The 14,467-nt window shown below is 46.2% G+C and overlaps 1 protein-coding gene across 1 annotated transcript in view; it reads left to right on the forward strand.

Moving 5' to 3' along the window:
* LOC142572162 (uncharacterized) overlaps nt 1-8,942 on the forward strand; it is a 118,940-nt gene extending 109,998 nt beyond the window's left edge. Inside the window, exon 5 of the mRNA XM_075681123.1 lies at nt 8,141-8,942. Coding sequence (XP_075537238.1) covers nt 8,141-8,328 — 188 coding nt within the window. The 3' untranslated portion in view covers nt 8,329-8,942. The remainder of the gene's footprint in view (nt 1-8,140) is intronic.
* Nucleotides 8,943-14,467: the final 5,525 nt, after the last annotated feature.

Below are 14,467 nucleotides of genomic sequence, written 5' to 3' on the forward strand. Positions count from 1 at the left end.
CAAAGAACACTTACGAACGAAAAGCGTTATCCCTTCGGCCCCTGACTTGGGTGTTTTAGCTGGGATATTACCAATAACATAACTACAATCGCTGCAGCGAAAGCCTACAAATGCTTTGGACAGCCTAACAGGCGTTAGGATAGGACTTACAGAGCCTAGTGTTCAGACAGAGGGCTTAAATAGATCATGCCACATCAGACAGTGAGACCGCACGCAAGGCTACACTGTATTCGTAGAGGAATATGGTATCTTGCCTCTGCATTAGACTTCTTGTGCATTCTCAAAGAGTTTACTTAGCTTGGCAGGTGTATAGGAGGATCACCTTAACGCCCGCATGGTCGCCTATTTTTTTCAAGTGACGCGAGCGATGCTGACGAAATTCACCAGAGCATTAATTTTACCCATTTTTGGTACTTATCTCGAATCAAACGATTTTAATTACACAGAGCCGTCATGTCTTGTCTAGGTGAGGATTGCGCAAAAACAAACTACAGTCCAAAAATTTTATTTCACAGCCATATTTTAGACGCCTCGCAACACCTGTCTTCTTCATTGCTTGTGTTTCAGTCCCTCGTCGCGACATTCTTGTCTCACCGCGCACAGCTGTATTGTTATAAATGCAAGACACCACCACTTGGAACACAGAATGATCAGGTTCAACGACATCACCAACCATTACAAGATGCAACGATGTACTTATCCACCACCCCATGCACAACTCAGCAGATCGCAAGCTGCCCTGTGGCGACAACTACTAACCAAATCATACAAGAGTCCGACACTAATGCGCGCTATTTATCCAGACGTATACACAACAGATAGATGCAAAGTGTGTGGCACCAGAGCCGCGCTAGAACACATGATATGGGAATGCCAGGGACTAATACACGACAATGAGAGCGAGACCTCCATCGACAGCCTCCGCGTGCCATGGCAGGCCGCGCTGCTCAGCTCGAACCTGGAAGACCAACTCTGGACAGTCCAGCAGGCCGAGGAAGCCGCCGGGAGGCAAGAACTCTTGGCCGTAACCTCGGCGGGTGCCCCAGCCCACTAACTCGCCGGACGCGAATCGTTCTGATTCGAAATGAAGTTTTCTGACTCACTCACCACTGGCACGATTCCTTCAGCTGGAAAGCAAAACAGGCTGATATACACATCTGAGAAATATATGAGAATGATTGACTCCGTAACCGAAGCTCTCAATATGGACATGCATCGCCGCCAAACACGATTTCTTTAAAGCTGTAAGACATCTTTTCATAACGCCTTTGTTTTTCTCTCAATTCCGTCACTTGTGAAATCTCGTTTTTGGCGTTGTTGTTCTAACACATCTGCAATTCTACCTAACATTAAATTAGTCGGTATGCCTGCTGTATACACATTATAAGCGCTCTCTGTGAAAGGCTGTTAAGTGGTGGCGTCAGTGATTGTAAATTATCTTGAAAAAGTTACAGAAGGCTTGAACACCGTCTTTACATTAGGGATCTATGCCGCGAAAAGATAACAAGACAGACGCGATGTGTAGATGTTTGGAAAACCGATTGGAACTGCAATTTCGCTGTGCCATTTTCTCAGCTGGTGCTTGAGGTGAAAAAAAGAGAAAATGAAATCCTATAACATAGGCTTTACGAAATGATTTTACGCTACATTGATAATACCATGGTCCTATTCATCGATTCTCGACGTCTTCTCGGATTGGCTAGAAGATCTTGCGCCACCTATTTCATCATTCCTTCAGAACTGCTGCTATTTAATTATCTCTCTCTATTGTACCTGACCTAGGCGACCACGCCTTTAATCACCCGGCTTCGGAAATGACGGGAAAAAAACGCCGAAAAGATGGAAAGAATCCACTAAATAATTGATTTGACACTAATGAAGACCACTGCGAAAAAATAGTCAAGGGTACACCTCCCGGGTGAAAAACGCAGTGACGCGTTTCAGACCGGTTGCCACGCGACCACAGCGCGAAACTTGCGTTGCCCCTCCTCCTCCTCCCCTCCCCCCACCGCCCTACGCCCCCTACCACCCACACCGCGCCCAAAAAGAACCCGTCCCATCTCCTCACCATTCCCTCACCGCTTCTCCTCTCCTAGTCGCGTTGTACATACCACGTGTGATTGAATGCAGATGGCCAGATTACTTAATTGCCCTGGGGACGTGTTGCGCCCCGTAAGGGCGCTGCGCCGCGCGTTCTTCGCCGGCCAACCCCGCTGTGCCCCGCTGCTATTACGCCATCGGCGAGGCACACACAATCAGGCTGGCCATTAACAATGCACGCCACCAGGGTCGCTGCCTACCAAGGCCCCTGGAGGAAAGGGACGCTGTGAGAAGGAGGCTGGGGTGGGGGGGGGGGGGAGTTGCCCCTGTGAATAGGCACGTGATTCCTCAGCGCTGGGACGTACAGTCACGGGACCATCGTCCAGAGCTAAAGCCCTCGGCGGGTGTGTGCACCTTGAAAACGGAAGGTTGTACCATAAGCTTACTGTGGTCATTACTTGCGCAATGAACACTTCCTCAGCACTCGTTGGCGGGTATCACGTGTTCTGCCCATGGCTTCTTTATCATAGAAATTGTTTATTCCGGGAGATGCGAGAATACTTGAACGGGGGGAGCACCGGCTTGTCTCTTCTCGCTATTCTCGATGTTATTTTCATTTCCAGAATACTACACAAGCCTACTGCTGGTAGATGGGCGGAGAGTGAGGTAGCAAGAAGCAGCAGAACCTAATTTTATATTTAGTTTCATACACGGCATTGCGGACGTTGTGCTATAGCAGACCTGGGCAAACTAATACTTAGAGGTAAAATATGATATCGGAACCTAGTGAACGAAACATAGCATTATCAGTTGAGACTACACCTATTGTTCCAAACAAAAATGGAGGTGAGGCTGAAATTTGTGGAGGCGGTTTTTCAGGGATGAGCTTGAATAATATTGGTTCAAGAAGTACTGCCTGTATTGAATTGAATTAAAATTTTATTAGTCAAAGTATAAGGTCATACAAGAAACATGTTGAGAAGAATCTGGATCAGTAGCATCATGCTAGCATGAATCCATGCAGAAATAGTAAAAAATAGATGCTTAAATACACAGATTGTGGACGCCTTTATAGATCACATTAGCCGCATATCAGATTAGCCTACAAAACAGAGTTTGAACAACTAATACAGTTCTTCGTGATAGCGTTTCAGCAACGCAAAAAACAAAAACCTTTATGTTGGTTTAACTGAACAGGAAGATTGTTCCGTAAAGAACAACCAACACTAGACATATAGGACCCCCCAAGTCAGGAGCCTGCCCCAACAAACAAAAGGCTGTGTCTTTTCATTTGAGGTATTCTATTTGTGTATGAGATTAAGCACTTCTCCCTCAATCAGCCTTACCAGTGCATGTGCACTCCATCAATTTTCACAATTTCGCTGTGAAGAAGCTTCGAATGGTGCGTTCTATTTTTTTTCCTTGTCAACATCAAGCGCATTTATCGTGATTGTGAAGCAGTGCATAACTCACGTAACGGAACTGACTAATAACCTTCAATTCGTTACTACGCACTTTGATATTACACTACTTGAACTTAAAGCTCTAATAAGTTTCAATGAATGTCGGAAACACGGGTCACTTCTTTACTGGCAGTACCTAGAGTCGCAAATGAGAGCAGTAAGCTCATGTTCAAATGTTCAGCCAATATCTCAAACAACGTCACGTACACTGTTGTTTTTCTTTTACTTCTTTAAAACAAGAATGCATCCCATATTGGCCGATTTAAGTTTACTTTTGCTTCCGTCTAGAGAATGACAATGTACGTGTATAAGTGACATTGAGTGGCATCGTCGACGGCATTCCGGAGTTCGTAATGGCATAAAAGTAATACCTCGAATTGTTGGGCATCATTATACTGAACCTGTCCCATGAATACAGAGCCTCTTATTTATGTGATTTTAAGTAGCTCAGCATAATGCACCTCTTGAACATAGAAAGTGATTGTTTGATAAATCATCGCGCAGTTAATCCAAGCCACATTATGTGACGTGCTGTCGTCTGCACCAAATGGAGTGGTATTTGTTCAGCTGATGTGAAAATCGGCCTTCATTTATAGGAAACAACTGAGGCCGTAGCCACCTAAGCTGCTTTTCTTCCGTATACGTGATTTTCGTCTCTGGCCTGCCACCTTCGATAACATTATACCCAGCATCAAGGGTAGCGGGAATTGATATTTTTACGAACAGTTATATCGTGTACGGTCGCTCACTGCAAAACAACGAGGAACGCGGTACAAAAAACATGCGTGCCACCTCACCTCCCTTTGCGCTCCTTCGACATTCTGTGATAGCCAATAATTTTGCGGCAAATGTTTCTTCTGGCTGTTATGAGCACCACTTCATTACCTCCAATCGACGTTTCTTCCCAATAAAATGAAGCGCTGATATGACAGGGGAGCCGAAGCGACGCAGACCCCGCGGTGCTGTACACCGTTTCGCGTTCCCGGCACCCGAAGCGGCGTGACGGCGCGTTTTGCTCGCTCCCTCCTCACACGGAACGTGGCTCCACCACAGGCTCTCCCAGTCCACGCTCGCGAGCCTTCCTCGTGGCGCGCCCCCGCTAGGGTTCACTGTCGATAGCTATTCACTGAAACTGGGCCCATTCATCTTGGGAGCCCGCGGCTGAACACGCCGCCTGAAAGACCCCGAGGGGGGGCCTCCCCGGAGTGTCCCTCTCCTCGCCCTCGGGGTCGCCGGCGTAGCCGCCGCACAGAGACGGCTCCCACGAAAAATTACTCGCTGATTTAGTCATTGAGAGCAAGAGGGGCTGCCGCCGCCGCCACCGCACAAAAGAGCAACAGAAGAGCAGCAGCTCGACATATTGAATGTGTTACGCGATGGGTTCGCTGCGACGTGACACGTCGGCTGCGTCCCCCCGGCCGCACGCGTGCGCGGGCGCGCTCTCTGGAATAAGATGGGGGGGGGGGGAATTTGGGTGCCCCCCCTCTCCCTCACCCTGTCTGCTTCATGAGGCGCACTGATCGCGGCAATCGTCGGCCCAATTGCTCTTTTACATGCCGCAGAGCGGGAGCTGGCTGAGGGGAGCATTTGGGGGCTTTCTCGCGCGCTTTTCTTTTAATATTACCTTCTTTTCTAACAGGCGCTACGTGTTGTACGCATACACTGACGAAGTGGCGACAGTGATCGCCGGAATAATTTTAGTTGCCGCCTCCGGAAGACCGGAGACTACTCGGTATTCATGGTGTATACGTATGCACTGCCAAGTTGTCTCAGTAACCCTGACGGCAGGTATTAGTCTTGACTGACGCTGCGTTTTGTGGCCGTTCTTTTTGCCGTTGTAGTTGTCGGTATGCACTTTCTTTATTCTCGCTCGACTTTTAACTACGTAACTGCGTAACAAGTTATCAGAGGGCATAAGTCAACCTGCTTTTTCTTGGCCGGATTTATATCTGTCCTTCTGTTTTCCTCAGCTCTTTAACTACCAAGTCCAATCTGTAATCGTCCTATAGCGGTTTGTATACCAGCATTGGAGCCGTACTCTTCCAGGCTTCTCGTGCTTTGCTTGTCGGAGACGAGCTGTGCTCGTGAATTCTGATCGCGCCATTCGTTTGAGTTTCGCCAATTGTGCGCGTGCTTGGTACCTATAATGTAAAACTATTCCAATCTGTTTTTATTTCAATCGCCTGACGTCAAATTGATGTATCTGCCGACGCAACACACCAAGCGGTGACCCGCAGTATTGTTTGAACAGTCCAATCAAACGCTCTCCTCGTTTGTAGGAGACCACTTTTGTGTGCTTTCAAAAAGCGAATAGCATTGCCTTACTTGACAGGTTTTTCTTATCTAATGGGCTGACCAGAAGCGAGCAGCACGCAGAAGGGGAGAAGGTTTCGGTGGGTTCGGGGCTAGCGAAGCGAAAGTAGGAGCGCTATAACGCAATGCTATTCCAAACTTTTCTATTCCAGTTCTGCAATCAGGCCTCCTCGATTGGTCAAAAACTGTTTTGGGCCACCCACACTTCGCCTGTCTGTGACGCGACGTCCCGAATATCACGACCGCTCCCCATTTATGACGTGGCGCATTGATTATGCATTGTTAGACTAAACAAAAGAAAAATAATTATTTCTGATTCAACACCGTTTCGCCATTAGTCCTCTGCTATTGGTCAAAATTTTTCGGGCTGCGCCCACATCGCCTGTCTGCCAAGCGATGTCGCAGACCGCGAGAACTCGCTGGGTCAAAGATTCTTTAAAGATGCATTACTACGACGAACAAAACTGATTTGTTTTCTGATTAGTCGGAGACTGTCCTGTTCCGAAAGGGATAGAAGATGGCTGCCCGTCGATCACTCAGATACTGGCTACTCGCTCCTGCCGGAAGGCACGTGGCCGTTTTTGCTTGGCCGTATTACGTTAACGAGCCCTTTCGGCACGTTTATGACGTCGATCTGCCAACTATTCTTTGCTGAGGATCCGTTTTAGCGGCATTCTTAAGTTTCTGTAGCACGCCGCCACGAATTTCGACCAGCCATTGCAAGCTAAATAAGGGGAAGCGGACCAGTCGCAGACGCCGGCACCGCTCTCTGCATCCGCTTATCCATTTTCACCGCGCTGGCTCGGCTCCATCGAAACCCTGTCCACTTGGACGTGCTCCTCGCCTTTTGTCAGCCAATTAGATACGAAAAACCGCTCAATGTAGGCAATGATATTCGTTTTAAGAACAAACAAAAGTGACCTCCTATAAACGAGGACAGCGTTTAATTTGGCTGTTCAGACAACGCTGCGGTTCACCGCCTGACGCTTGCATCGGCGGTTACGTAAATTTGATATCAGGAGATTGGAATAAAAAGATATTGGAATAGTTTTACGTTATAGAGACCATGTTTCATTATATTTTTAGTTAATTTAGTTATTTTTTAGTGAAGAGTTAAACAACACATGCATTCTATTTTTTGAATAGGGATATAGCGAATAATAGTTTGCTCGAATAAAACTTTGTTACAGAACTTGGTTAGAGGGTTATTGAGTTGGACTTTGATAAAAGTCAGCCTAGGGAATTTTTTTATTGCTTTAGTATATACTCGATGGAAACCTTCTGACGGACACTGTCTACTGATGGCATTGTCGTAATATTGGTTTTAATTTTTTTCTAGCATGTTTATGCATCGTAAGTTTGTGTTGCACATTATCTAGATCATTAACGGCCCGATTAGAACAAAGCTTGAAGAACACATACATTGATCAAACAGCGGCAAACGACCGCCGTGAACTCGCACCTTGTAATAACTATTTGCGCTAGATCAGTTGAGTTTTTATAAACACAGCGCACTGGCTTACTCGAGATAATGCAAAAGAACAGTGTATATGTTCGAATAATTTTTTCTCTCGCTCCCTCTTCGACAGGAGCCATTAAAAGCGGCACACTTCAGGCTTGGTGCATAGGGAAAATTTTCGATGGAGTCACCCAGCATTCTTGTGTTTGTTACTTGTGTATTTGCAAAGCAGTTTTAATCTTTAGAGGAACTCGTAACAACAGACGCAATCATGATAGCGAAGGAATTACTTGCGGAGCGGGCCCCCAATGGCGAAACAAATAAAGTCTCGTAAATACAGTCCCAGGTTCACTCGTCCAATATTATGCTGTGTTTCCACTGAAACTTTCAATGCTTGAGGAGTCGATTGCGTCCTGTTCTCGTGTAAGCGGTTTGCTGGTGAGTTAGAGAGGAAATGGGGGTAGCCATTTTTCTAGTTGACATTAAGAGGAAGAAATGGCGTTTGGAAGGCCATGTAATAGGTATAGAGCCGATAACCGCAATTTAAGCTACGCAATAGGTGTACTGGCGCAAAGAGAAAAGAAGCGGAGTCAACGGCGGCATACCTCGGTGGTGTAATGAAATTAGGAAATTTGCAGGTGTAAGATGGCTTCAGCTGGAGCGAGACCGGGGTAATTGGAGATCGGTATCCGGGAGACGCATTCGTTCTTCAGCGAACATAAATATAATGATGGTGATGATCATAATGGGGGTGGTGATGATGAAGCACGCTTTCAGCCCCGGCTTTGTTACATGCAAAGGAGAAGAACGTATTTAGCGCGGTTGCCTCATGCTTACATGCGCCTGTCCTCTTGTCATTTCGCAGGTGAGAAACCGCACAAGTGCGCTGTGTGCGGCAAGGCGTTCAGCCAGTCCTCGAACCTGATCACCCACAGCCGCAAGCACACGGGCTTCAAGCCGTTCGCTTGCGATGTGTGCGGCCGGGCCTTCCAGAGGAAAGTGGACCTGCGCAGGCACAAGGAGACACAGCACGCCGACATCCGGCCCATCTAACAGGCCGGAACGGCGACCGCCCATCGCCGCCGCTAAGCGTCGTCTGATGCTGCCGCCACTGTGCTGCTGTTGTTGGTGCGGCCACCACCACGACGTGCTGCGTGTGTACCGCGCGAATCAGCGCGGGCAGCCATGTAACGGCGCGGATTGGGACAGCTTGGAACGGGAAACAGGCACGAATCGCCGACAGAGACACCAGCGTTCGCGAGAAGGGAACGTCCTTAGCCCCGGCGGGCAACGCAGGAGACCCCCCTCGAATTGCGAATGCTTCACGACGCGAATAGGGGACGCTAGTATAACGTGTCGGTGTGCGCCACACATGTCCGTCTTTCTTGTGTGCGTTCTTGCGCGTACGCGGTGCGGATTTGCTTCGTTTGCCGCCGATGTTGCGCACTGCTGCTTGTGTTTGGAAAATGAAAGGATCTGGTGTACAGAAATGGTGAATCGTGCATGATATAGTGAGCGCGAGTGGTGCTTAAAGAAAGACGTTGTTTCAAGTGATGGGCAAGGGTAACAACTGAGTACGAAGCTGCAACCATTATTGATTCGTTATAGTGCTGTCGATTTAGCGGCGCACGTTATAATACCGGTCATAAATTTCATGTTTATCTATATTCTGTCGAGTTATGGCCGCTTTTTTGCCACACATGTACAGATAGCTGCCCTTGCGTCTTTTCAATGCAACCTAGCAGAGGTCGCGGCGTGGGTCACATTTTTTTGCGTTCGTGAGACGCCCTCGCAAGACTTCGGATTCTTGAAAAACGCGCGATCGTAGTGGAGCGAAGCTTGTCATTGTGTTGTTCTTTAATTATACTCGCTGCTAAACTGAGATACGAAATCCGGCCAATAATAGCGACCAAGCTTTCAGACGCCTTGCCCCCGTATCCTCAAGCGAACCTCGACTCGAAGCTCTTCCTCTACTCCATTAAAGTGACCGCAGCGCCGTTCCTCCGGCTGAAGCTGACGCTACGCTTTTGAAGAACTGTCGCGGGACGTTACTGAAGCGCAGCGGCTATCTGTGCCGTTGTTCGGCACTGCCCTCCACTTTCTCGTGTCAAGGTGGAGTGTTGAATGAACGAAGCTTCTAGAATATGGGGGTTAGAAATGCGAGCCGCCTATCAGAAATACAAGGTGTTCTTTTTTTAGCTGCACCAAATTTTTAAACTTGGAAAAATCATGTCACGGTAACGTTATGTTTGCCATTTGAGTGCACGGATAGGCAGCTTCTAGATACCGAGCAATTCTCGCAATTAGGTGTCGAATTAGCTAAGTTACAGTAATTAAGTTTCTAATTATCAACACTAGGTGGCTACAGCAAATGAGTACATCGGGGCCCGTCCTCGACACTACCTATCCCAACGATCAAATTTTGAATAGCGGATTTCATGTGGGAGCTGCGCGAACAATTAGTTGCGCTTGGCAGGCTCCTTGAAACCGAAACTGGCTGGAAAAAGAGCGTCTGTGTCGTCGATGTCGCCTCCCCCCTGCCTTTCGTGACGTCTCCGAGGTCACCACCGGTGCGGCCCCGCGAGCAGCTAGCGTTATCTCCTTGCTGTCTGCGGCGTTGGCCTAGCGCTCCAATGCCGGTGGGCCGCCAAATTTACTTCGTCATTCCTTTGGGCCCCTGAAATGGCATTTTGTCGGTGGGAGTGGACACGTGACGCCCAACGGAATGATGAAGTAAATTTGGCGCAGCTCCCACATGAAATCCGCTATTCGAAATTTGACCGTTAGGATAGGTAGTGTCGAGGACGGGGCCCCGATGTACTCATTTGCTGTAGCCACCTATCGTTGATAATTAGAAACTTAATTACTGTAACTTCGCTAATTAGACACCTAATTGCGAGAATTGCTCTGTATCTAAAGGCTACCTATCCGTACACTCAAATGGTAAACATGACGTTACCGTGACTTATATTTCTTCCAAGTTTAAAAATTTGGTGCAACTAAAAGAAAACACCCTGTATAGTCGGGCAGGTACACCCCGCGCCTTGCCACGGGCTAAATTTATTGGTCCGCCTAATATGATGCTCTATATGCAGACCTCCACATTACTGACCAGTAAACTTGCTGTTTTGTCATCATAGACTGCGTGCGCAGCATCACAACTTTCATAACTCGGCGAGTTCTCGCCCCGTGAAACCTTGTCACTGTGAGCATGTTGACCGTGTCTGTGTGGTGACCGGTATCAAACTATGGCGTATAGTACTTCGTAGAAGTGCACGAAGCGTTTCAAAGCACGAAAAGGTGTCTTAAACAGACGCCAACTTGCATAGATTGGTGTATTACACTTTATTAACACCGAACCGGTAAGTCTTATTGCGTACGTCGGCTTGCTATAAGCAAAAAGCACGAAAAAGCTAAAAACTGCGGTCGACACCACCTCGGAATTACCGCAATGGTTCCCAGTGACGTCAGAGATATCAATAGTGTCTGCGCGCTGCCCGATAACTATTTATGAATAAAGTATAAAAATATCGCCATGAGAAAGCAAGCAAATGATCAAGCTGACAAGCTATGATAAATTTAAAAGGGTATGAATGCGAGCTATAGTTGGTACGAATCCATTGGCGAAAAAACAGCGAGAAATAAACACGGACAAGGGACACAGGAGAGCGGTTGTCCTGTGTTCCTCCCTTGTCCGTGTTTATTTCGCGCTGTTTCTTTCACCGTCGGGAAATTTTATCGTGCAAAAGGCGTGGAATGCGCGAGAAAGTCCTGAAATCGGCGACATCATAATGACGACAGTGAAATCGCGGCTCCTGTGCGAAAGTCAAAAAGACACATTGTACTTCAATTTTCGTGGTCATATAATCAGCCTTTGTCAAAAAATATGAAATTGAGCTGCTAAACAATAATGTGACCATCTTAACTGATCTGATGTTTTCTTTAGTGTCCCTTTAAACGACCGGTAAGCGTCCTTCGACTCGCCGTTGATTCGACCAAATTACGCCTGGGAAAATATCAAAAGCACTCACCACGTAATGAAGCTGGAATCAATAGCGTCACTTATCAAGAGTGCTTGCCTATCCCCTTTTCGAGGGTAAATAGATTGAGAAGGTAACATCTGTAATAATTACAAACCAAATGCACGGGAGTGCTGGAGAGCACTAAATATCTGATGCTGCGTGGTGAGAAACATTTGGGGAGTGATAATGCCAAATCATATTAAATAATGATTGGCATTATTGCCACATGCACCAGAGCGTGTTAAGGAATTATAATGTGTAAAGTTGGCTTTCTTCATAACACGATTGGTGATTTTTCTGCTCTGTTAACACATGACGAAATGAGCATTTTCACTCCGACGAGTACGTGCAATGTGGGCATCACGAAGGTAACAATTACAGTAGTCCCGTATTTCGCCCTGCAATGCGCCAATGTGACTTACGTTATGGGTTATTCTAGTCATATAAAGTCAGGTTGTCGCCAAAAATAATTTCACTTCTCGGCATCGCCTTAATCAAATCCTTGCGATTCACTTGAGCAAGTGTCATTTCTTTAGGGAGATCAAGAACAAAGTTAGTGGTATCTCAACATACCTTACAATTCGCAATATTGCGTTCTAGAGCAAACTACTTAGACGAAAGGAGTGTTTTCTCATGTAATAATAGTAGCGGAATATAGCAGGATGTGTCCAGCGTGTGGGATAGCTTACATGTAGGTAGCCGTTCTTCAACGTCCATGCGCGCTGTATAAAAAATACATAAATATGGCGTCTTTCTGAACATTGTAGAAGTCTGCGGGGTCATAAGGCGTCGTGTGATAGCATATATATTATAACATGGATTACATATTGAAATTACATATATGGGAATACGGCAGAACACGCGTGAACCGAGCACACGAGCACGAACAGTGGAACAAGTTCGAGAAGCGCCAGGCAATGTCTTGCGCTGAAAAGGAGAATTGTTCCAAATCCCAAATTACTGCAGGCCTTCAATAATGTCATAAAGGGCTTCTGAATCTTCCCTGAAAGGACCGAGATATTACTTCGAAAGGCTGTGATGATTGGTGTTGATAAAGACGCTATTGTGAAATTTTACAATACACAGTATTGCTCCTAAACAATGTTGTACTTAATTCACAAGCCCTTGTGGTTAAAAATTCAGGGAGCTCAAATATATACTTTTTTTGCGCCATATTTTTTTCTTCTATACACTAAGACCAAGTTAAAACCATGTGCACGCAATTAAAAGTGCAATAGTGTTGTAACCGCGGAGCTTTAGTTAGCATGATATTTCAAATAACACTGACGTGAGAAAACATAGATAATCCTCGCAAGAAAAGGAAGAAGGTGAAATAGGAGAGTAGCAGATGCTTTGTATCTTCACCATCCACCACAGCATATTTTTCAGGCAGAGAAGATAATTGCAGGAGCTTCAATTAGGTCTTTTGTTCTATTTTTACGTTTTTTTTTGAGGGGGTTATGTTATAGCAGTCAAAATTTTGCTGTGCTGAGATCTAAAACTCGGCTTTTAATAAATGCGACTGCATGAATACACGTTGTAAACCGTTCAGATGAAATCGCCCAGACGCGGCGCTGAATATATATATATATATATATATATATATATATATATATATATATATATATATATATATATATATATATATATATATATATATATATATCGCGGTTGTTTCTAAGGTACAGTTCATCGCGTGTTGTTGAACCACCCTCGGGTACAGCACCTGAGTTTTGACGTGTGACTAGTCGTGACTTAAACTAATTGAAATGTCAGCTCCACACATTTCGAACTTGACAATTTGAGATTGGAGCAACAACGATGTGCTCAAATCTCGTGCTTTCTGCGATAGCGTATTGTGGCCTCCATTGCCGACTAAAAGTCAGCTTTCACATAGTGTCGTTAACGCGATCCTAATGTGGCTGTAATAATAAACTTTGCGCCTACTTTGAGATATATTTGAAACGAAAACTTTCGGAGGTGAACTCCAAAGCTCGCATGTAGTAGGAGAATCAGTGAAAGGGGCCATATCTAAGGAAACAAAATAAAAAAGTACTTCTTACGCCAGAACTGTTTGCAAGAGCGGTTGCCGGCCAGTAGTGATGTTGGACAGAATATTAGCGAAGGTGGCCCGCCAATGGGAAGCAGCACTTACGAACAAACTGTTTTTGAGAATGCGGCCTCAGATACGCGAAAAAGCGGGTTAGTTGGGTGCGATGCAAAAAAATAAAGGGATGCCGAACACGGAGCAACGCAGAAGGAGTTTGGACGAACGCTCATTTGCGGTCAATGTATCGACTATTATTGCGTCATTCACAACGATGGTGTCGCCAGTGCAATTTGCCAAACTTGGTTTGTTCTGGAGGGTGCATGCCACCCCTTAAGATCGTGTAATGGCCAGCGGACGGTCTTCATTTCTCGCCATGCTGAAAGTAAGCTCCTTAGACGAGCATGTGCGCGTCGGTGTAGATCGGCGTCCACTTGTGTAATTTTTCGCAAGCGTCCATCATGGTAGCGGATGAAATTGCACTTTCAATAATAATAAAAAGAGTTGTCGAATTGAGCGCTCGTTTCATCCCCTTCACGAAGGTCCTGTTAAGCTTTAAATCGTATTTTGCAGACTCGTACTGTATATGTGACATTGTCCGCGACAAGCTCGTTCACGAACGACGACACGCTCCAAGTCAATGCTTTGTGCCGGAATCTGCACGCTTTGCTTAACTGACGCAGCAGCTATTATGAATGTGTAACACGTTACAGTCAACAGGCAATGCGTCGCTTGATTTCGAGCCGCGGAGATACAGGCGAGCTGAGACGGCGAGATGCGCATGCGCCGCGTATCCAGCAGCGTCGGTATACATGCGTAACAGCGCGCATCCCGTCCTTGTACATAGCCTCTCCCATGAACGGGTTCCGTGTTTTCACGTGTACAGCATGCGCCAACGTAGTTTGAAAACTTGCTGCTGTTTGTCATTGCTGTCTAGTCTTGCTTTAGTACACGAATTGAAAAAAAAAAGTCAAAATGGCGCAGCACTTCTAAGCAACACCAAAGATTGTGAAAGTCAGCGACTACGGCTGTGTGTCTACTGTAAAGACGCGTTGTTTTTGTTTTTGTTTTATTTTCATGGCGACCATGTTACTGAATAAATTTCCTCGGTGTTTGACAGAAA

The sequence above is a fragment of the Dermacentor variabilis genome, chromosome 1 (genome assembly GCF_050947875.1).
Source record: "Dermacentor variabilis isolate Ectoservices chromosome 1, ASM5094787v1, whole genome shotgun sequence".
NCBI lineage: Eukaryota > Metazoa > Arthropoda > Arachnida > Ixodida > Ixodidae > Dermacentor > Dermacentor variabilis.